The 24,106-nt window shown below is 42.5% G+C and overlaps 1 protein-coding gene across 3 annotated transcripts in view; it reads right to left on the bottom strand.

The window, feature by feature from the left end:
* Nucleotides 1-24,106, bottom strand: part of chrna8 (cholinergic receptor, nicotinic, alpha 8) — a 56,400-nt gene that overhangs the window by 15,335 nt on the left and 16,959 nt on the right. Inside the window, exons 2-4 of one of the 3 annotated variants that reach the window (XM_058384449.1) lie at nt 23,433-23,572; nt 12,673-12,717; nt 9,361-9,470 (exon numbers count right to left, since the gene is read on the bottom strand). In XM_058384449.1, coding sequence (XP_058240432.1) covers nt 9,361-9,470; nt 12,673-12,717; nt 23,433-23,572 — 295 coding nt within the window. Of the gene's footprint in view, nt 1-1,738; nt 2,415-9,360; nt 9,471-12,672; nt 12,718-23,432; nt 23,573-24,106 lie in introns of those variants that run through there. The other 2 variants (XM_058384451.1, XM_058384450.1) reach the window with 2 other exon arrangements.

Genomic DNA, 24,106 nt, shown 5'->3' with positions numbered 1-24,106 from the left:
CAATCTCCATAAATTCCCATCTACAGGACACAATCTCCATAAATTCCCATCTACAGGACACAATCTCCATAAATTCCCATCTACAGGACACAACTGTCATAAATTCTCATCTACGGGACACAATCTCCATAAATTCCCATCTACAGGACACAATCTCCATAAATTCCCATCTACAGGAGACAACTGTCATCAATTCTCATCTACGGGACACAATCTCCATAAATTCCCATCTACAGGACACAATCTCCATAAATTCCCATCTACGGGACACAATCTCCATAAATTCCCATCTACAGGACACAATCTCCATAAATTCCCATCTACAGGAGACAACTGTCATAAATTCCTATCTACAGGACACAATTCCCATAAATTCCCATCTACAGGACACAACCATCATAAATTCCCATCTACAGGACACAATCTCCATAAATTCCCATCTACAGGACACAATCTCCATAAATTCCCATCTACGGGACACAATCTCCATAAATTCCCATCTACAGGACACAATCTCCATAAATTCCCATCTACAGGAGACAACTGTCATAAATTCCTATCTACAGGACACAATTCCCATAAATTCCCATCTACAGGACACAACCATCATAAATTCTCATCTACGGGACACAATCTCCATAAATTCCCATCTACAGGACACAATCTCCATAAATTCCCATCTACAGGACACAATTCCCATAAATTCCCATCTACAGGACACAATTCCCATAAATTCCCATCTATAGGACACAATTGTCATAAATTCCCATCTACGGGACACAGTTGTCATAAATTCCTATCTACAGGACACAATTCCCATAAATTCCCATCTACAGGACACAATTCCCATAAATTCCCATCTACGGGACACAATTCCCATAAATTCCCATCTATAGGACACAACTGTCATAAATTCCCATCTACAGGACACAATTCCCATAAATTCCCATCTACAGGACACAATCTCCATAAATTCCCATCTACAGGACACAATCTCCATAAATTCCCATCTACGGGACACAATCTCCATAAATTCCCATCTACAGGACACAATCTCCATAAATTCCCATCTACAGGAGACAACTGTCATAAATTCCTATCTACAGGACACAATTCCCATAAATTCCCATCTACAGGACACAACCATCATAAATTCTCATCTACGGGACACAATCTCCATAAATTCCCATCTACAGGACACAATCTCCATAAATTCCCATCTACAGGACACAATTCCCATAAATTCCCATCTACAGGACACAATTCCCATAAATTCCCATCTATAGGACACAATTGTCATAAATTCCCATCTACGGGACACAGTTGTCATAAATTCCTATCTACAGGACACAATTCCCATAAATTCCCATCTACAGGACACAATTCCCATAAATTCCCATCTACGGGACACAATTCCCATAAATTCCCATCTATAGGACACAACTGTCATAAATTCCCATCTACAGGACACAATTCCCATAAATTCCCATCTACAGGACACAATCTCCATAAATTCCCATCTACAGGACACAATTCCAGTAAAATAAGTAAGACACACGGCATTGTGGATGGACAGATCCTCAGTCAGTCCCTGAAAATGGCTTTCGCATGAAACGCATCCTTATACATCCTAATCCCAAAATTATAAACAGCAGAATATACAATAAACATGACAATAAATAATTCAGCACAACTTCACAATACACACCACTTCACACACACACACACACACACTCACTCTCTGCTGCCGCACCTTCATTTTCCAGGCCGTTAATCCCGGCTCACACCAAGCTGCTTTGGCTGAAATCGAAGGGTCAGTTTAAGTAGCAAACTTTACGGGCTCATAAACCCCCGGAAATCTGAAATCAAATCTAATAACGCTTTTGTGTTTTTCAGACGAACTCGGCACTACAGGAACAGAACACAGCCCTCTACAGGAAGTTAACACTTTTTCTGTTTCCTGCTTTTCTGTCACTAGGATTAGCCTGACTCTCTGATTGTCCTTGACGTGTCCTGGTCCAATAATAAATAGGAACGCATCCGGATTCTGTCTGACCAGAAGCTTTTATCCTGCTAATAAGCCATGTTTCTGGTAACTCAGTGTATTCCACTGCTTGGGAGCGTCATGTTCTAGATCAGTATCTCAGGAACGCCGGGACACACTGTCGTCTTCTTTCATTTTCGCTCACGGAATGCTCCTTGTTTTTTTAGTCTTGTCTTGTATGGTCTGAGTCTCAGAAGCATCTGTCTGGCTACAAGCTTCAGATTCTTTTCCTTACTAAAGAAAGGCTTTAAAATCCTAAAGGAGAGACAGCAGAAATATCCGCAGGGAGATTCCGACTGGACAGAACTTTACGAGTCTGGATGACCCTGGATATAAACCGATATCTGATTCCCTTTCCGCTGGCTGTTTTTTACTGTCTTCTCCAGTATATCTGCCATATTTTTTATAACTAGTAAAAGTTCAGCCAAAAGATCAGCCCACAGTCCTTGAACCATCAGCGCATTCTGCATTAGCTCATCGTCTGTCGCGGCTCGGAAGACTCTGCAAAGTCGCTTTAAAAGCCCTCTGTGTGCCAGTGTGTTTTCTTTTTCCCTGAAATAATAAACCTGCTCCTGTCAGAGGCAGCTAATTTGTGAGCTGCAGATTTGTGAGGTGCGACAAATCGCAAGCGAATTACTGCTTTCAGCCCTTAAAGGTAGTGCTTTAAACCTCATTAGTCTCTCCTTATTAGTCTGCGTCTTCCTCGGTGTGACATCAAATGACATTGTAATTGCTACGACATAATTGCGAGCTTATTAAAATGTAAAGTGCGCGTGATGGTGTTTGGCTAGCGCTTTTAATAATATATAATGCTTAATTACTTTTGAAAACCGCCGCCTCGTGCTGTCGTGCAGCGCAGATTTAACGTATATGGAACGACACCTCATGACACGTTACACGTCCGTGGATGGATCCGAGGATGACGGGGAAGAGTGAAAGCGACGTGCCTCATCGACTTCCTTTGTCTTTTGTCTCGCTGCTTAAGATTTATCCAGCTTTCTCATTTCGACTCATTTCCTTCTCAAGTCTCGTACTTTGCTTTGTTCCTGTCTCTTTCATGCCACGAGCTTGTTTGCGTTGATGTTGATATTTTTGTCTTAGTCATTTTTCTCCTTTGTTATTGAGTCTAATCTGCAGTTTTGTGCCATATATTTATTATTATTATTATTATCAAGTTAAAAATATTTCTCAGTCATTTTGGTGAAATATAAGCATGTGAAGGAAATACACCGATCAGGCATAATGACCACCTGCCTAATATTGTGTTGGTCCCCCTTTTTACTGCCGAAACAGCCCTGACCCATCCTGCACTGTGTATTCTGTCCCTTTTCTATCAGAACCAGCATTAACTTCTTCAGCAATTTGAGCAACAGTAGCTCGTCTGTTGGATCAGATCACACGGGCCAGCCGTCATTCACCCTTGCTTGACCGTCCATGACCCTGTCGCCACTGTTCCTTCCTTGGAGCACTTTTGATAGATACTGACCACTGCAGACTGGGAACACCCCACAAGAGCTACAGTTTTGGAGATACTCTGATCCAGTGGTCTAGCCATCACAATTTGGCCCTTCATCAAACTCGCTTGTCCATTTTTCCTGCTTCTAACACATCAACTTTGAGGACAAAATGTTAACTTGCTGCCTAATATATCCCACCCACTAACAGGTGCCATGATGAGGAGATACTCAGTCTTATTCACTTCACCTCTCACTGCTCATAATGTTATACCTGATCGGTGTATCTATATATTTTGCATCATTTCTTGCATTTATGTGTCCCAAACGTGTCTCAGTATTAAAGACAGCATTATGGAGCTATTCAGAACAATAGTTCAGTTATTACTTTTGTACAAATTTAATGTGCTCCTACTTTACTTTAATGCAATTTATGACTCTTATCCTCCTACATCCCAAACTATCCTCAGAGAGTGTCTCCAAGCGTGAAATCCCAAAAGTGAAATTCCAAACTCAACTCGGTGTCTTTCTCCAGGCCGTAAACAAATCATGAGCTGGCAAGACTTAATGAATACATGTTCCCGGGTGTGTTTGTACACCGATCAGCCATAACATGGCTGACCACTGACAGGTGAAGTGAGTAAGACTGATGATCTCCTCATCATGGCACCTGTTAGTGGGTGGGATATATTAGGCAGCAAGTCAACATTTTGTCTTCAAAGTCGATGTGTTAGAAGCAGGAAAAATGGACAAGCGTAAGTTTGAGTTTGACAAAGGGCCAAATTGTGATGGCTAGACCACTGGATCAGAGCATCTCCAAAACTGCAGCTCTTGTGGGGTGTTCCCGGTCTGCAGTGGTCAGTATCTATCAAAAGTATCATTTAAGTCCTGTAAGTTGTGAGGTGGGGGCTTTGGAGGCCCCTTGGTGCCAGATACCACAGCACACCTTCAGGGATCTAGTGGAGTCCACGCTTCAACACAATATTATATAGGTGGTCATAATGTTATGCCTGATCAGTTTATCCTGAGAGTCAGGAAGCGACGTGGAAATGATTGACGGAGTTTGCGTCAGGACTCTGATAAAGAAACGCGATGTCCTGGGCCGTATGTCAGTCACTGCTTCCCTTCGACATTTTGAATAGAATAAATCCGGTCTATGTGTTGCTGGAGTGAGAGAGAGCGAGACAGATGCTAGCAGAAGGTCACAGTTGAGGTAAAGAAGTGGTTCATTAATAATACATCAAGCAACACCTGTCTCTGGTCCGATCTATAAAACACTCCAGTGGTGTTGTACCAGGCACAGAATGATGAGGAATTTCACTCTCGGCCCACAACACACTTAAACTTTACAACCGGACTGTATTATATTAGACCAAAATATATCGTTCATAAACATATTACAGTTCTGGGTTTGGCATGAAGAGGAATGACTTGGATATTAAAAGTATATGCTTAGCTCAGACATTTTTGCAATCATTTAAATAATATTTATATCCTATAATGGTATGCGCACATTCTGTTCATTCTAGAAGTTTTGAAAGTGAAATAGAGGTTTAAAGCATCAATTAAGGCATGTAGATAAGGGATTAGTGGGCGGAGTTTGTTTCCACGCAACTGAAGGTGATTGATCAACTGCATTCAAATCATGACAGATAACTATTTTAAGATAATTAACGACAGGAGATCGCTGTGTTAGAGAACATGTTTTTAACGATATACCCTAACAGCGTTTTAATATTTCATGGAGTGATATTCATACCTGCTGCCTACCTAATCCTCTTCCTGCATAGGTGACTTCATATACAGTACTGTGAAGAGGTTTTTGCCCCCCCACCCAGACTTGTTGAATCAAGAATTCACTTACATAGAACCTGTCTGATCCAGATGAGAAACCGATCGATACGTATCAGTCCGGAAAGGGTTCCAAAGCCATTTCTAAGGCTTTGAGACTCCACCAGCGAGCCACGGTGAGAACCATTATCCTCGAATAGAGGAAACATGGAACACCGGTGAAGCTTCCCAGGATTAGCCAGAATTAGCCAAAATTCCTCCAAGAGCGCAACGACGACTCCACCAGGAGCTCATAAAAGAACCCGGAACAACATCTAAAGAACTGCTGTCCTCACTGTCCTCAGTTAAGGTCAGTGTTCATGATTCAACAATAGAGAAAGAGACTGGGTTAAAACGGCATCCATGGGAGAGTTCCAAGGCGAGAGCCACTGCTGGCCAAAAAGAACACGAAGGCATGTCTCACATTTACCATTATCCCCAAGGCTTTTGGGCAAATATTCTGTGGCTTGACAAGAAGAACTTTTAGAATAGATAGATAGATAGATAGATAGATAGATAGATAGATAGATAGATAGATAGATAGATAGATAGATAGATAGATAGATAGATAGATAGATAGATAGATACTTTATTCATCCCAAACATAGGTAATAAATAAAAAATAAAATAAAATATTTTTTATTAAAAAAAAATAAAAAATAAAAATACATTAAATTAAATTAAATTAAATTAAATTAAATTAAATTAAATTAAATTAAATTAAATTAAATTAAATCAAATCAAATCAAATCAAATCAAATCAAATCAAATTAATAAACAGCTACAGGACCTGCCATAATTGACTGAACCATGAATTCTGAGCTCTACCAGAAAATCCTGAAGGAGAATGTCTGGCCATCAGTTCATGACCTCAAGCTCAAGCGCACTTGGGTTACACTACAGGCCAATGATCTGAAACACACCAGCAAGTTCATCTCTGAATGGCTCAAAAAAAAAAATGTTTGGACTGGCCTGGTCAATGTCTGAACTTAAATCTGATGGAGATGCCGTGGGATGAATTTCAACAACCCTCTCAATGTGGTTGAATTATAACAATTTTGCAAAGAAAAGTCGATGTGAAAGACTGCCATTTATCCCAAACACTTGTTTGTAGTTGTTGCCGCCAAGTGTAGCATCACCAATTATTAATTAGGTTTAGGGGGTAATTACTTTTTCACAGCACTTTAAAGACCTTAAAAGGACCGTCTGCTTACTAGTAAAGCCGTGATAGAATTTATTAGCTGGGGATGGGAGTTTTTGATATAGATAAAGTTCAGTGCAGCTATTTCGAGCTCGGGGTTTAAATATATGACTTCGCCATGCAGGAATCCTGGCCGCCGTTCCCGACGGTCCAGCAATAAACTTTCTTAGATGGTCTCTCGATATAACTGGAGACAAAATACAGAACTAAACTGGTGTAATTAAATTTAGGGGGGGCCAAGCACCAATGGGAGCTTGCTTTATCTTTATCTTTAGCCTCCTAGATGCTTTCCACTGCACGAATAAAGCAACATGTTTCCTGCAAATTCACAACCAGATGGATTTGATGCGGTTTTCGCTCTTCTTTATTCCGGATTCATTTGTAATATTCTGGGTTCAATTCCAGAATCAATTGAGTGTGGAAAAGGTGACGGAGATGTAGACTCCGAAATGAATCAGGTCTTGGTTCAAACCCTGTTGTCTCTTTTTTTTTTTTTCTTTTTTGTCATTTACCACCAAATAAGATCTCACCCTCAATCATTTTTTCCCATCAGGATTTAAATAAAAAAAAGAACTGTATCATTTTGTACTCTTCCAAATGTCATACATCATAAGGTGCTTGGCCCCCTGCATCGCTTCTTGGTACTGCTCTACTTGACTTTTGATTACATTCGATATCCAGTTGTTCACAGCATGAGCGCAGAGTGTGAATATATTAGATTTGCTCCAGACTCCGGTTTAATAATCAGAGGCTCTTGGTAAGATACAGTGCATTAAAATTTGGAGATCTGTGTAGAGATTAAAGTGATGGCTTTCCTGTTGGCTTTTCATAGATTTAATTTCTTTCTTTTTTTTTTTTTAATCTCTTCCCCCTAAGCTCTCTTCTCGCCCTTTAAGAGCACTTTTTCCCCCAACTGTGACCGTTATCTGAAGGGATGAGTGCTGGAGATTTAATTCGTTCATTCATTTTCAGTAAGCAAACGTCTGTTCCAAGAGCGAGAGAAACAAACAAGACCAAGGAGCTGTACAGATAAGTCCAGAAAAGGACCAATCGGGGTTCCCAAACTTTGGACCTCCTGTGGAGCGCTGTTATATCCAATTATTAACGACTTGAAAGATTCTGGCACAACTGCTACGCTGCCTAAAGGAGGCCATTAGTCAGAGGGAAGCAATTGAGTGGGATGTCTGAAGGAAATCGAGAACCTGAGCTGTTCATGGGACAGCCATAGCCACAAAGCTTGGCTTTATGTAAGAGTGATGAGGCGTGAGAGCTTCCGTTTGGAATTTATCACAAAAGCATGTGAAGCAGGGTGGTGGTAGCATCACGGTGGGATCATCAGAAGGGAAAACTTAAGGGCAAGGAGGGTGGAGCCAAATATACAGGAATTCTAGAAAGAAACCTTGGGTCCTGCATCCATGTGGATGTTACTTAAACATGTTCCACCTACCTCAGCACTGTTACAGACCATGTTCATGGAAACGGTATTCCCTGATGGCTGTGGCCTCTTTCAGCAGGATAATGCCACAAAGCAGAAATGCTCTGATGACCACAACAACCAGTTTGAGGTCTCAGCCTCCAAATTCCCCAGACCTCAATCCAATCCAGCATCTGTGGGATGTGCTGGACAAACAAGTCCGATCCATGGAGTCCACTTACAGGACTTAAAGGATCTGCTGCTAACATCTTGGTGCCAGATCCCACAGCACACCTTCGGGGATCTAGTGGAGTCCGTACCTCGACGGGTCAGGGCTGTTTTAGCAGCAACAGGGGGGACCGACAGGCAGGTGGTCATAATGTTATGGCTGATCAGTGTAGATATCTGTATAGCGATGAATGGCAGCAGTAGTTGATTTAGTTGTTATGCGTACCACTGAGAGTTAGGAACAGCTGGAAGACTTGGGAATGGTGTAACCTTGGTACTTGGTTACAGCTGTGCCAGATGTTTCATCTAAATCACACGAGGACACCGTTTTTTAAACTTTTTTTTTTTTAAAGATGCATGATGTGTGTAAAATCTAATGTAGCCGGGTTTACTTTCTTGTAGCTTTAGGGTGGTCTGCTCATGAAAATAAGACCAAAGAGACAATTTATTAAGAAACGATTCCCTCTGAAAACTCTCTCTACCTATATATATATATATATATCATATAAAATTCATATTGCAGTTCTGCTTTTGAGTAAATATTTGCAAAAAAAAAAAAAAATCATTTTCATTCGATCCTATTTTTCTGTTCTATTTTATCTTCAGCACCAAGGGCTGATATTTTTTATATTTTTATACAATTCTGCCAACGAAATAGGAAAGTGAAGATGTAGCTGGAATATTTTCCAAGGCAGAAGAACTCTCTCTCTCTCTCGCTCTCACACACACACACACACACACACATCATCTTCATCAGTCTAGCGCCTATCACTGACACCTCAAGACTCCTGCTGACATGGAATATCCTTTGCCTGAGGGTAAACACACACACACACACACACACACACAGAGGCACATGGGAGTTGTGCCTCTGTGAGTAAATCATGCCTGAGGAGGTTACTGAGTGTGGGATTGGGCTCGGTGGAGCATAAAGTTCTACACCCTGACCTACACAAATCTTATTTCATTTACTTCTCCATTGTGTTAAGGAGTAAGGTGTTAAACTCCATAACTCTCACTAAACATAATCAGGTTCGGGTTCTGATCCGAAATTACACGATAAAGAGGAATAAACCCCACATAAAATAGCACATGATGGATAAAAAGTTTGTCTTGTGTGGGACATTATCTTCTTTTGTGTGTGTGTGTGTGTGTGTGTTCAGTTCCTTACAGAAAACTCAGCCGTTACCTGTTATAGAGGAGGATGTCAGGCGTCCAGATCTGACTGGATGGGAAGCGTAGATTATTAACGCCTGGGTAATTCTCAGGGTTCCAGTTTAGATACACATCTGTCCAGTCCTACACACACACACACACACAGAAAATGAGCACACACAGCTGTCGTCCAGCTGGGGCACAAACACATAAACTCACCAAGGGGACTCTCAAAGCGAGAGCACACACACACACACACACACACACACACACGCACACACATTTATATACAGAATGCTTTTCACACACACACTTTAGTCCTGTCCGTTCTTTGTTTGCCGATACGGGTCGTGGTGTTTAATTTGCTGATTATGAATGATGAAAGATAACTAAAGATATAATCTGTTATATTTATTTATATATACACTATATGGCCAAAAGTAAGTGCACCCCCCTGATCATGCCCATGTGGAAGGCTTTCCACTAAATGTTGAAGCGTAGCTGTGGGGGGTGTGTGTGTGTGTCCGTTCAGCTACAAGAGCATTAGTGAGGTCAGACACTGATGTTGGGGACTGGTCAGTGGGGTTGAGTCAGAGTCAGGACTCTGTGAAGGACAATCGAGTTCTTCCACTCTAACTTTAGCTTCCATGTCTTCGTAGAGCTCAGGGGTTTGGAACATAGTTTGAACCTCTTAGTTCTAATGAAGGGAAAGAAATTCTGTACAGCCCAAAGTTTAGAGAAGGTGTGTGTATAGGTATAATCAGGTATAACATTGTGAGCAGTGACCGGTGAAGTGAGTAAGATTGAGTATCTCCTCATCATGGCACCTGTTAGTGGGTGGGATATATTAGACAGAAAGTCAACATTTTGTCCTCAAAGTTGATGGCTAGACCACTGGATCAGAGCATCTCCAAAACTGCAGCTCTTGTGGGGTGTTCCCGGTCTGCAGTGGTCAGTACCTATCAAAAGTGGTGAACCGGGGACAGGGTCATGGATGGTCAAGGTTCATTGATGGACGTAAAGAGAAGGCTGGCCCGTGTGATCCGATCCAACAGACGAGCTACTGTTGCTCAGATTGCTGATGCTGGTTCTGATAGAAAGGTGTCAGAATACACAGTGCAGGACAGTTTCAGCAGCACCAACACAATATTAGGTCATAATGTTATGCCTGATCAGTCTCACGTTTCTCTCGTGTGTTCTTGTCCTCCAGTGGCTCTGTTTCCTCCCTGAAGGTTCTCCTGGATATTACACAGTTTGGATGTTATATGTGCTGCATATCACACACACACACACACACACACTTATTTATAAGGTAATAATAACAGCGGTAAACCCTGAGGTGTTTGTCGTAACTGTAATGAAGCACCATCTGGAGCTGGGCCACATCTGTCCTATTAAGCTTTTTTACAGTGATTTTCTGACGTCATGACATCACGCCTTGCGCCGCAAGTCTTCTCATGTGCTTTTGACCGTCCACCATTTCTCCCGCGATCCAAAAACTTCTTGGGTCTCTATTCAGAGTGGGTGATTTTTCTGAACTAGGTGGAATATCGATCTGATCGATCGGCTCAGATGAAGAAAGTCATCCTCTTTGGACCGTTTCACATTTATGGAATTTTGCTGCTTAATTAAACAATGATGAATTAATTTTTTCAAAGCTTGGTCACTGTGCTGCGCGACGTTAATGAGACAAAGACCAGTATTCGTGAAATGTTTCAGCACAACATCTCTTTATCATCGCGGAGCTTCTTCCACAGGACATAAATCCTTCCTTAACACTGAGAGAGACAAAGAGATGAAAGAAAAACCCTGCCTTCCTCACTTCCTGGACCCGGATTAAATCCCATCTGTGTGTTAGCGTGCGGCTTTAGACAGACGAAGGATAAGTGGGATGCTTATGAGAGACAAAAGCCTTTGAGTCGGCACAACAATGCTGCCTGACACGAGATATTAGCTTTTCTAGTCTTCCAGGACGGGAGGAGGAGCTCACCTGTCCGTCAGACAAAGGGGACGGGTAATAAATACGTCGAGGTGTGAAGGTGTGAAAGTGCACGCTTTGTCGTCTGCTCAGGAAAGAGGTGGTGCTTTCACTGAGATAAGGATGTTGCGCTGTTGTCTATCCACGGCGTGTTTTATCTATTCGTTCGCTAATTACGATTTAAGCGTGAACGGGAAGCTGGCGAGAGTTACTGACTAGATGTGGGCGTGTCCGTATCATCTCCATGCAGCGACTTCTCCTTCGTCTTGTACGAGATGATATGAAGTTTATATTTTATACACCAAAAGCCAAATCGCTCTCAAGAATGTTTCGTCTTAGCGGCAGGAAAACGCTAGCCGCTCTGAACGCCGTTATTACTATGGCAACCAGTCGGCTGTAGTGCTTCATAGTGCAGTGACTGGAGGTTTGAAGCGGTCACTACATCACTGTACGTGTAAACAAAGCATCAGCTATATTTCCAGTTAAAGTCTACATGATGCTGTGTTCATGTGCTCGACATATACAATGATCAGGCATAACATTATGACCACTGAGAGGTGAAGTGAATAAGACTGATGATCTCCTCATCATGGCACCTGTTAGTGGGTGGGATATATTAGGCAGCAGGTGAACATTTTGTCCTCAAAGTTGATGTGTTAGAAGCAGGAAAAATGGACAAGAGTAAGGATTTGAGCGAGTTTGACCAAAGGGCCAAATTGTGATGGCTAGACCACTGGATCAGAGCATCTCCAAAACTCTTGCAGCTCTTGTGGGGTGTTCCCGGTCTGCAGTGGTCAGTATCTATCAAAAGTGGTCCAAGGAAGGAACAGTGGTGAACCAGTGACAGGGTCATGGGTGGTCAAGGCTCATTGATGGACGTGGGGAGTGAAGGCTGGCCCGTGTGATCCGATCCAACAGACGAGCTACTGTTGCTCAAATTGCTGAAGAAGTTAATGCTGGTTCTGATAGAAAGGGGTCAGAACACACAGTGCAGGACAGTTTGTTGTGTATGGCGCTGCAAGTCCATGCCTCGGTGGGCAGCAAAAGGGGGACCAGCACAATATTAAGCAGCTGGTTAATGATATATATAATGGTTAATGGTATATAATAATGATATGACAGAGAGCATTTAACTAGATGACAAGAAGACCAGTACATGATGGCTAACACACTCTACACCCCTGGATACGTATCAGTGACAGAGAAGTGAATTGAAAATACTTCTATTATTATAGGATTACAGACGATTCTTCAGGACGAAGGTTATGTAAGTGGAAGATTTTCACTGATTGGTTATTGTGTTTGTGTTCTGGTGAAGGGTGCCAATAATTGTGAACAGCACTGAGAGTAGAGGAGAGTAGAACCTACCATCTGTAGCCAGGCGTTGGTGATGAGCACTTGGTTCTTCTCATCCTGAAAATAAAAAAAAAAAAGGAACAAAATTATCTACTGTGTATTCTCTCTGTGAATATTTTCTTTCTCAACATCTCTCTCTCTTTCTCTGTGTCTCTCTCTCTCTTTCTGTCTCTCTCTCTCTGTGTCTCTCTTTTTCTCTCTGTCTCTCTCTCTTTTTCTCTGTGTCTCTCTTTCTCTCTCTCTCTCTTTTTCTCTGCGTCTCTCTTTCTCTCTCCGTCTCTCTCTCTCTCTCTGTTTCTTTCTCCGTCTGTGTCTCACACACTCTCTCTCTGTTTGTGTGTGTGTCTCTCTCTGTATCTGTCTCTCTGTCTCTCCCTTTGTGTGTTTCCCTCTCTCTGTCTCTCTTTGTGTCTCTCTCTCTCTGTCTCACTTTGTCTCTCTCTTTGTGTCTCTCTCTGTCTTGCTTCATCTCTCTCTTTGTGTCTCTTTTTCTCTCTCTTTCTGTGTATGTCTTGCTCTCTCTGTCTCTCTGTGTATCTGTCTGTCTCTCTCTGTCTCTCTCTCTCTCAGGGACTGAGAGACATTTGGAGTGTTTGAGATAAGCTCTTGAGCTCGTGAGTGGTTAGAGTGGTCTGTAATTTGAAGCAGTTGAAGCTCTCATAGGCATAACAGTGGTGTAACGGCACTAATGAGCACTTCTCCATTAGAATTTGCCGTGACTTCTTCATATCAACCTTTACAGTACTGATGTCTTTCACACGGCCCGGGGGACGCGGGAGAAAAATAAGCGGCAGATTCGTAATGTCACAGTTAGAGTAAATAATTTTCACTCCCTGGAAATACTTTGAGGAAAAGCAGCTCTTACTGTGTGACAGTTTTCTGTATCAGGTATATTCATTTTCATTTATTCAGTTATTCATTTTACAGTGTGGCTTCGGTATAACAAACCAGCGACGCTGGGACACATTTCCCATTTCACTGAAGAAGTTCTAGCATTAGCTAGCGTCAGTATGGATTCAGCTTTAGCTAACGTTTCCTCAGGAAATATTCTGTCTTTGGTGAGAAGTTTCAGAAAGGGCTGAGAGTGAATGAAGGAGCTCATCTGATGTGTTTCCAGCCAGCATAATAAGAAGCAGGTACATTAGATGAGTCAGTAAAATACTGTATATTGTGTGAGTCTAGAAAACGAAACGACGCGCTAACAGTCGCTTCATTTCACTAGCACGTCTTTGCTGGAAACTGTACTTAGCTAGCCTGCTAACAACACTAACGGCGCTGATGCACACTATGCTACAACTGAATAGTGTCTGCTGTTAACTTAGAAAGTATGAGAGTTAACCCACGACACCTACGTAGCCTTCGGCACTCGTTTAAAAGCTAGGTGATTTTTTTGTTGACAGATCGGTGACGTGGGTGGTCTGTTCTATTTGTAGCCCAAGCTTGGTGGCATGACTTCCTGTGAGGGCCCTTGACATGGAATGCTTGGCTATAAATACACTATATTGGCAAAGGTTTTGGGACAGCTGCCTTTTCATGTACATGAATGTAATATGGAGTTGTCCCTCCCTTTACAGCTAGAACAGCTTCAACTCTTCTGGGAAGGCTTTCCACAAATATTAGGAGTGTGTTTATGGGACGTTTTGACCATTTGTGAGGTCAGGCACGAGAAGGTTTGTCTCATAGTCTCCACTCTAATTCATCCCAAAGGTGTTCTGTGGGGTTGAGGTCAGGACTCTGTGAAGTTCCTCCACACCAAACTCACTCATCCATGTCTTTATGGACCTTGCTTTGGTCACTGGTGTACAGTCATGTTGGAACAGGAAGGGGTCATCCCCAAACTGTTCCCACAAAGAGCATGAAATTGTCCAAAATGTCTTGGTATGAAGCTGTAACTTTTGGCTACATAGCAGACGCCCTTATCCAGAAAGACTTATATTTTATCTCATGTTTATACAACTGAGTAATCGAGGGTTAAGGGCCTTGCTCCAGCTTGGGGAACCTGGGATTTCACTCACAACTCACAAGCTCCTGGTCAGGAAGAGGTCCAACACCTTAATCACCACCACATCCCGTAGATATTTATATATTTAGTAGCTCTTGCAAAAAAAAAAAAAAGGCTGTAAATCCCCGTAGACAAGAATGAAGGGGAGTCTGACCTCTCTGTCTGCATGGTAAAATGTGTTATCGCTCCAGCGGCGATGGTGCTGGACACATTTGCCGTTCGATTTCTGAAGCCATTCCAGCGTTTGAATGGCAATATAACACCTGACGCTGTCCTTGAGGTTCCTGATGCTCTGCCAGCTGCATTTTATCACTGAAGCACTAATCTCTAGTGGTTTTGGGAGCTAATCACTGAAACTGTGGCTTTGAGGATTAAAAAATGGAGAAAGTGCCTGAGATTCTGAGCTGATTATTATTATTATTATTATTATTATTATTATATGAAGTAAGTTTAAAATAATAAGGGCACAATCAGAGAGCTGAGCATTAGAGTGTGAAAGGCCGTGTTTAACAGAAATGTAGGCGATTAGCCAAGACTTGTTTAGTGCTTGAGGTTTGTTTTACACTTCAGCTCTCGAGAAACATGATCTTTACCAAATAACTGGACACTCTAACACTCAATGGAATCAACATTATTCCTTATTATATTATAACACCAGTCCCTATAGAACACATACACACCTACCAAAAAATACAGATCCCCATCCTCATGACCACACACACACACACACACACACACACACACACATAATTACTCTCTGGCATGCTGTGCTGCATCTAACAGAGGTCACTAGCTCATCACCCCACAACCCACAGCAATCACATCCGCTCTCGTAGCTTGTAGCTCATTCCCTCAGTTTCACTGGCGCTCACGCTGAGCAACAGCTAATGAGCTGCGCGTTCACACTGCCCCACCACCCCACCACCCCACCACCCCACCACCCATCACCAGCATCATCACACCCTAATGTTCTATCACTTCTTTCCTTTTATTTCGTCTCTCTGTCCTGTGGAATAAAGAAGACCCGAAGAACGCTAGTCCTATATCGTGTTAAATGCTAACATGCAGAGAACTCATAGAAATAGGATGAAAGTGTAATTTTTCACAGAAGCTCTAACCAGCTAACTAACTAACTAACTAAGTAAATAACTTACTATCTACTCCACCCTTTTAAATACAATTACTACACTTTTTTAAAATATAAAAAATTAATAACTGTCCATTCCTTTCACTCTTACACAGTGCTGTAAGAAGTTAGTTTTGCTAACTAACTAACTAACTTTCCCCTCAATTACTTCCGTCCTTCCTTCTTTCCATCCTTCCTATCTTCTTATCTTCCTTCCTTCCTTCCTTCCTTCCTACATTTGTACCTTCTTTCAGTCTTTCCTTCCTTCCTTCCTTCTAAAATAGCATCCAAGATAACATCAAATCAGTAGCAACCAACTGGGACACCATAGCAACTAACCAGCAACACCATAACAACCACCTGCAGTACCATCCTACCTTTGTACCATCTTTCAGTCTTTCCTTCTTTCTTCCTTCCTTCCTTCCTTATCTTCTTTCTTTCCTTTCTTTGTACCTTCCTTCAGTCCTTCCTCCCTTCCTTGCTTGCTTCCTTCCTACCTTACTTCATATCTCCCGTCCTTCCTTCCTACATTCCATCCTTCCTACCAACCATCCTTCCTTCCTTCCTTCCTTCCTTCCTACCATCCTTCCTTCCTTCCTTCCTTCCTTCCTTCCTTCCTTCCTACCATCCTTCCTTCCTTCCTTCCTTCCTTCCTACCATCCTTCCTTCCTTCCTTCCTTCCTTCCTACCATCCTTCCTTCCTTCCTTCCTACCATCCTTCCTTCCTTCCTTCCTACCATCCTTCCTTCCTTCCTTCCTTCCTTCCTACCATCCTACTTCCTTCCTTCCTTCCTTTCTCCCTCCCTTCGTTCCTTCCTACCAACCATCCTTCCTTCCTTCCTCCCTCTCTCCCTCCCTCCCTTCCTTCCTTCCTACCATCCTTCCTTCCTCCCTTCCTTCCTTCCTACCTAAGGAAGGAAAGACTGAAAGTAGGTACCAAGGTAGATCCTACCTTTGTACCTTCTTTCAGTCTTTCCTTCCTTCTAAAATAGCATGACAGATAACATCAAATCAGTAGCAACCAACTGGGACACCATAGCGACTAACCAGCAACACCATAACACATGGAACCTTATTTCTGCCTTATTATTTATTCTTACTTTCTTTTACAATTTTTTTTAACGTTCTTGTAAACATTCTATTCCTTTCAATGTTCTTTTTTTAATGGTCTAGCTGATTAATTGCTTGATTTATTCCTGAACATTTCTCCTGAACAATCTGCTTTTCAAATCCAAATGGCAGACAATACGGCGTCTAGAAAAAGGGACTTCATGTAAGTGTAAAGTCCTTTGTGTTTTCATGGTGATGTAACATTGCCCCAGTTCCCTTCCAGAGTCAATAAACTCTATATCTATAATATATTTTGTTATATCAGCCCCCAACTAGTGGTTCCCAGAACACCTTGCAGCCTACAAACATGGCTGTCACAGACTACTCCTCCAATCACTCACACATCCTCATCCATCTAATCACACACACACACACACACACACACACAAACACACACACACACACCTGTTTCCAGTCACACCTGCACCTTCAGCCAGTTGTAAAGTACAGCTCAGTGTATTCTTGCCTGCTTTATACCTAGCCATGCTCTATATGGTGCTGTTCTATTCTCGGAACGCTAAATGAACAAAATCCCTTGACATAATACTCACAAATTCATCAAGGATAAAATCCCCATAAATCCGACTACGGCTTGGATGAACGCATATGCTTGTGATTATTGATCTCACACTGTGAGATAGACGAGGTTGAGTCACTTAAGGCTGCCAGCTGCTTATTTGTGCCAATAACCAGAAGCGTAACAGAACATTAGCGCTTCGGCAGAAAACGAACACAGCTTTCACCATCTGCTTACACCGTTACGGCTTCGAGGAGCTTTGATCCTGCCTCCGATAGTCATCCCGTCGACCCATCCAGCAAAGATCACATGTTCTGTTCATATCCTGGTCTGTTGGTGGCTCAAGTGGGAAAGGCTGTGGATTGTTGATCGGGGTTCAAGCCTCAGCACCACCAAAAAACTCCACTGTTGAGCAAGGCTCTTAACCCTCTCAGCTCCACGCTGCCCCTGCGATTTGACCCCAACTCCCTCAGCTGGGATATGTGAAGAAAGAATTCCACTGTGCTGTAATGTATGTATGGTGATAATAAAGGCTTCATGACCTCAGTTGTTCATCTTCTTGTGCTAGGCAGGATTCATCTCGGATCATTTCTGGAATTGTAGCCTGTTGCCAAATACTTCTTGCTCTCATTCATTTGAGCTCTGAAAGCTAGCCAAAGTGATACTGTGACGTTAATCTGAACCTCGTCTCGTGTAGACGACGCTACGAAAACACCCCAGTGTGCAACTATAGATTTTAGAAAGTGGTGAGGTTACTGAGTCTGTACCGTGAGCTACACATCATTTGGAAATCCCAGCATTTAGCTGATCCTCATAAGCGCTCACTGTCACGGCTGTAAACACAATGACTTCCTTCTTCCAGGAGGGAAGTAAGAGTGTCACGATGGCTTTGTTTCCAGGTGAAAGCCAGACGTCTCCTGGAAATCCTGTGGGATCCAACCAATCAGATTTCTCTGAAGTTCTCCTGAGGTTTTTTCCAGTTTTGTGTGCCATGTGCACGGCAAGGTTGGTATCGTGGGTTGACTCGAAACAGCTTTTGCTGAACTGACTGTTCGGTTCGTTCAAATGCTGAAAATGCAAAATTCTTGCAAAATGTCAACTCTGTAGGCGTAAGTTTATAAGGGAGGGCATTCCTATGCCGAGGGTTCCACTGTATAGGATATGGGAGGCACTAATTGCTGGATTGAGGTGTTCATATGAGATGGGTTCATGGTCTGGTCCTAGCTCAATTCACAGCATGGTCCAAAAGCAGTTCATGCCTTGGTCTGAGATCAGTTCATAGTACAGTCTGAGATTCCTGAGATCATGAGATTAGCTCCTGAAATCAGTTCGGTTGAGATCAGTTTACACCTCAGTCCCAGATGCACTTTATTTGTATAGCGCTTTTAACAATGGACATTGTCTCAAAGCAGCTTTACAGAAGTATAGGAAAAGTTTAAAGTTACTATTTATCCCTAAAGAAAATTTATCCCGAATGAGCAAGCCTGAGGCGACGGAGGTGTGGCAAAACTCCCTGAGATGATCTGAGGAAGAAAACTTGAGAGAAACCGGGCTCAGAAGAGAACCTCATCCTCATTTAGGTGGCATGGCTCAGTCTGTGGATCAGTTTATAGCTGTATCTGGGATCAGTCTGAAAGTACTTCATCATTTGAGACGAGCTCTTGGCTTGATCTTCGATTATTTCATGGCTGAAATCAGTTCATTTCTTCAGGCACAGATGAGTTCATGTCTCAGCTGGAGCTGAGTGACGGCTTGCTCTGTGATCAGTTGCTGGCATGATCATAAGATCATAGTGTTTTATTTATTTTTTTTTTAGCTTGCTTTCAGTTCAATACTTGGCTCAGACACTGTTTCTGTCCATCAAGGCTATTGCAATGCAATACTTGTACACAATTCACCTTTTCCTCACAGATGATGATGATATTTCAGAGTCTGATAAGCAGCTGTGTGTATTTACACTCCTCAAGTCAACAAGCTGAAGCAGTGAAGTGGAAAACAGGGTTCGATGCATGCAGATGGAGCTCAGCCATTAGCATACACCTTTTTTTTTTTGTTACATAGCGCTAGATCCCTTCGTTATTTGATTAAAAAAAACTCCCGAATGAATTTAATAAGGGAAGTCGACTATGGATGACAACATTAATCTGAGGTGCAGCCGCTAATCTGATTCACACACACACACACACACACACACACAGAAACTCTCCATATCTCTGTCAAGTCATTTAATTTCTTTCAACGTAACCTATTTAGAGAGAGTAACAGAGTGAGTGGGAAAAGATAAAAAAGAGAGGCAGTGAAGGGGGGTGGGGGAGTTGTGGGGTAAGGAATAAACCTTGTGATCTGACGCTTTTCTTTTAAAGCACCTGAACCACCCACACTCACACATTCGCATACCTCACGTAAACTCGGGTTCGTCCTTGAAATCTGTAGCCCTGCGTTTGATGTGGTGTCATGTCGATAAGTCACATTCGGCTCATGAGTCAGAGTTTAAGTTTGGTCACTGAGATGTGTTAAAGAACCTCTGCTTATGTATATATATATATATATATATATATATATTACGGACTCCTTAAGCACAATGACAACAGCAGCAGTACCACAAATCCTTGGCCTTTCCTTCGCTCCATCCCCGATCTAGTTTATGGCTTCCCTCATTCACCGTGGCATAATGCGGCAGCTGACAATCCCGGCACACTCCTATTTGGGTGCCAGTCATGCGTTCAATTTCACAGCCTGCCAGCCATAACCGATGGGCACCGTGCCATCTGGGGCTGTCGGAGCCGCGCTTAAGCCGTAGCGGTTGGGACCGTGATGGAACAAACAGTATAATCCCATCAAATGAGTGATAAACAGCATCTCTCACAGAAGGACACTCAGGACCAAAACTTACATACAATATAAACTTGCTTCATGCAGCAAACTCGACACTCCATTTTGACTAGTATTTCACATCCCCTTAATTGTAACTTACATGGGGAAAAAGTTAAGTGGCGGCTCACGTAGTTAAAGCTCTGGGTCACTGATCAGAAGGTTGGGGGTTCTGCCAAGCTACTGCTGTTGGGTCCTTGAGCGAGGTCCTTAAGCCTCCCTGCTCCAGGGGCGCTGTATCATGGCTGACCCTGTGCTCTGACCCCAGCTTCCTAATAAGCTGGGCTATGCGGTGGTAGCTCAAGTGGTTAAGGCTATGGGCCGTTGACCGGAAGATCTGGGTTCAAGTCCCAGCATAGCCACTTGAGCAAGGCCCCCAACCCAGGAGGTGCACAAGGATGGGATATGCGAAGAAAGAATTTCACTGTGCAGTAATGTATTTGTGACAACTTTTTTTGATCATTTGTGCCAAAAGTGTCATTAAAACTCATATAAATGATCAACTCATGTCGTCTTAAAACGTGTGCTTTAGGCTTCCGTAGCGATCGCAGATGGTGTTTTTTAAATGATGTGTTCATCAAAACGGCTGTTTTCCTTCGTCTTTTCCGAGAATTCTGTACAAAACAGTGAACAAAACCTTTTTCTTTTTTTTTCCAACTGCAATTACACTGCATGCTCCGGGATTCAGCATGTCAGTAGGCACAAGTGCTTTACATTTGCTATATTAAGCCGTATAAATGGGCTCTGCTGTATTCTGGGATGTTAGTCACATTGACTAAAACGTATAGAGCTTGCACACAAAATCACAAAAGTTCCTGAAAGCGTTGCAAATGTCTTTATCATATCAGCGAATACAATAATGTCTAGAAACTTGAAAGACCCAAGGGCAAAACTGCTCCTTAGCTCCAAATTCAGTTGAACAAGAAACCTCTTCCATATTAATGGAGAGCCCCTCGCCAGCTTGAGTGCCATTAAACAAGACAGTTTTATGGGTCTATTTTGTTCTGCGGAACTAATTTTATGCAGAAACAAGTGACAGATTTTTGGATTGATGCTGATTCAGAGTATCCTTAGCTGTCAGACAGAATGATGAAGCCCCCTTTCCCTTTTACTAAGAAAGAAATCACTTGTAAAACTGGATTTTTACTTCTGTATTGAAGACGAACGGAGTAAACGCTAGAAGATCACTATTTGTAGTGGCTTCAGCTTACACCAGTTAGGATTCTACACTCTCACTGTCACGGCCAGTGTTTCCACTTCTATTTAGAGAAAAATCCCAGCTGTGGCAGCTACATCTACACTTTTCATTGTTTGGTCTCATCCCAGGACTGAAGACGGTTGTCAGAAATAGGCCAATTAGTAGCCAGAAAGGAACCAGCACCTGGGGGTGAATCACTGCCCCCGAGCAAGGTGTTCAACAGCTTCTTGTGAAACGTTGTGACCAGAACTAGTTAAAAGAAATGGGTTGATTGTTAGCTGGATAGTACTTAACCCCTTGGTGTACTATGACCAGGCCTAGTGGTAGCTGGGAGGAAACCAATGCCCTTGAATAAGGTACTATGTTTACTGTGAAATATTCTGAACAGGACTGGGCAAAGCTGGCAGAAATGGGTTTACTGGTAAGTGGAAGGGTACCTTTGCTATCAAGCAAGTATTCTGTGAAAAAAATTGGTTGATAAAAAGGGTCAACTGTAAGCTGGAGGTGTACCACTGCCTTTGACAATGGTACTTTAACTTTTCTGACCAGGAATGGACAAGGCTACATAAATAGACGTATTAGTAGCTGGTGCCTGTTAGGAATCGTTAGGATTATAAAGATAACATGAATAGGTCCACTGGTTGCAGGAGCATTACCAGAGAGCCTTGGGCAAGCTACTTAAGATGTTTGAGAGGTACTAATGCACCTGAACACAGTATTTCACCCTGAAGCTTGCTGTGAAGAAACTTTTCTGATCAGCTCTGGACACTGTACTGGTGACCCCGAGCGGGTTTCCTCTTGAGCAAGTTCAACCTGCTCCAGATTTACCTTCTTTTCATACGTGAATACAGGCATGAGAATTTGCCTGTGTAGAAATATAGTGGCCAGTAAAGATGCCATTATTTTCTCCGCTCTGGGAAGATATTGTATATCTGTGGTTTTCCAGTGGGAATATCTTTGACAGGAAAATGAAGAGCATCCATGCATAATCAGGCTAACACTTACTCAGAATTACTGTGACATATTGCATCGAGCACACGCCAGAGAAAGTGAGCAATTCAAATTTCCAGAGACGAAATTAAAAAAAGCTAGTCTCTGTATAACACCGTGACTACGACAATGACTCAACCGCTAGCACCGTGTATCCACCCAACCCTCGTGCAATGATATTTGATATTTGGGTTCGAATGGCATGCTGTAATAGCAGTAGAGTTGTGAGACAGCTTTGCACTGCATAGTTTTATTATTATTATTATTTTTATTCAATTTGCTCGTGTTTCAGAGTCATGGTTAGTTTGCTAGCGGTGGAGCTTCTGCCCAAAATAACGAGCTCTAGCACTCCAATTTCGGTAGACTGCTAAGTTCCTGCCCTCGCTGTCGCTGTAACTAATGAGAAAAGATATCCCAAGGAAGAGTTACTCTTTATTTTTGTACTGGATTTCGATCGATATAATTATATTTGCTCCCTGATCGATCAAGGCTTCATGCAGCTCACTGCTTAAATAAAGTTTGGGGATGGGATATTAGAAGAAGACACACTTTTTGCAATATACTGTAAGAAGATTCTTATTTAAAAAAAAAAAAAAAATCATATTTTGGAAATCAAAAATTGTCAAAATGTACAGTATCCAATAAAAATCTGTCAGAGGAAGAGAACAGACAGCGAGTCTCGGAATGTTTGAGGGGAGAGATGGAATAAGACACAGCTTCCCTGGTGGATTGTGGATGGAGATTGAGAGTGTGTAAGATGCTCCCTCGCAGTGTGTGTGATTGAATTTTCACGCTCAGATGCAGTAGGGAGCGATAACCTGTACTGCACTTTCATACAGAAATGTAGGCTGCATCCCTTTCGAGAAGCTTGTGTTGCCAGAGACGGATGTACGTAAGCGAGTTCAGTTATCTTTGGATTATTACAACAATATGAACGTTTCTACAAGCCTTTACTCACCACATCTATAATCTGGAGCAGCGTGAGTCCAAGTTCCACCACCAGAGGCGCGGAGTCATTGGCCACGGGTCTCTCCAGCCGGTTGTAGCTTTCTAACATCTCCTTATACAGCCTCCTCTGGTGCTCTCCCTGTATAGAGCCTACAGACAGACAGATACAGAGAGACGTTATCTTTAAGATGCACAGGCTTTGCATGTCCTCCTCTGGGTTCTCCGGGTTCCTCCCCAGGTCTAAAGACGTGATTGGCATCCCTAATGATTGTGTGATTGCGCCCTGTGAATTGGCTGGCACCTCGTCCTGAGTAAACTGGGATAGACTCCAAGCTCCTACAGAAAATGCATGAATGTGGACAGCAATGTTTGTTTCCATGCTCATATTTTGTCCTATAAGAGATACACCAATCAGGTATAACATTATGACCACTGAGAGGTGAAGTGAATAAGACTGATCACCTCCTCATCATGGCACCTGTTAGTGGGTGGGATATATTAGGCAGCAAGTCAACATTTTGTCCTCAAAGTTGATGTGTTAGAAGCAGGAAAAATTGACAAGTGTAAGGATTTGAGCTTTGAGTTTGATGAAGGGCCAAATTGTGATGGCTAGACCACTGGATCAGAGCATCTCCAAAACTCTTGCAGCTCTTGTGGGGTGTTCCCGGTCTGCAGTGGTCAGTA

Source organism: Hemibagrus wyckioides, linkage group LG29 (assembly GCF_019097595.1).
Source record: "Hemibagrus wyckioides isolate EC202008001 linkage group LG29, SWU_Hwy_1.0, whole genome shotgun sequence".
Classification (NCBI taxonomy): domain Eukaryota; kingdom Metazoa; phylum Chordata; class Actinopteri; order Siluriformes; family Bagridae; genus Hemibagrus; species Hemibagrus wyckioides.
This window is presented reverse-complemented; position numbering and strand designations above follow the sequence as displayed.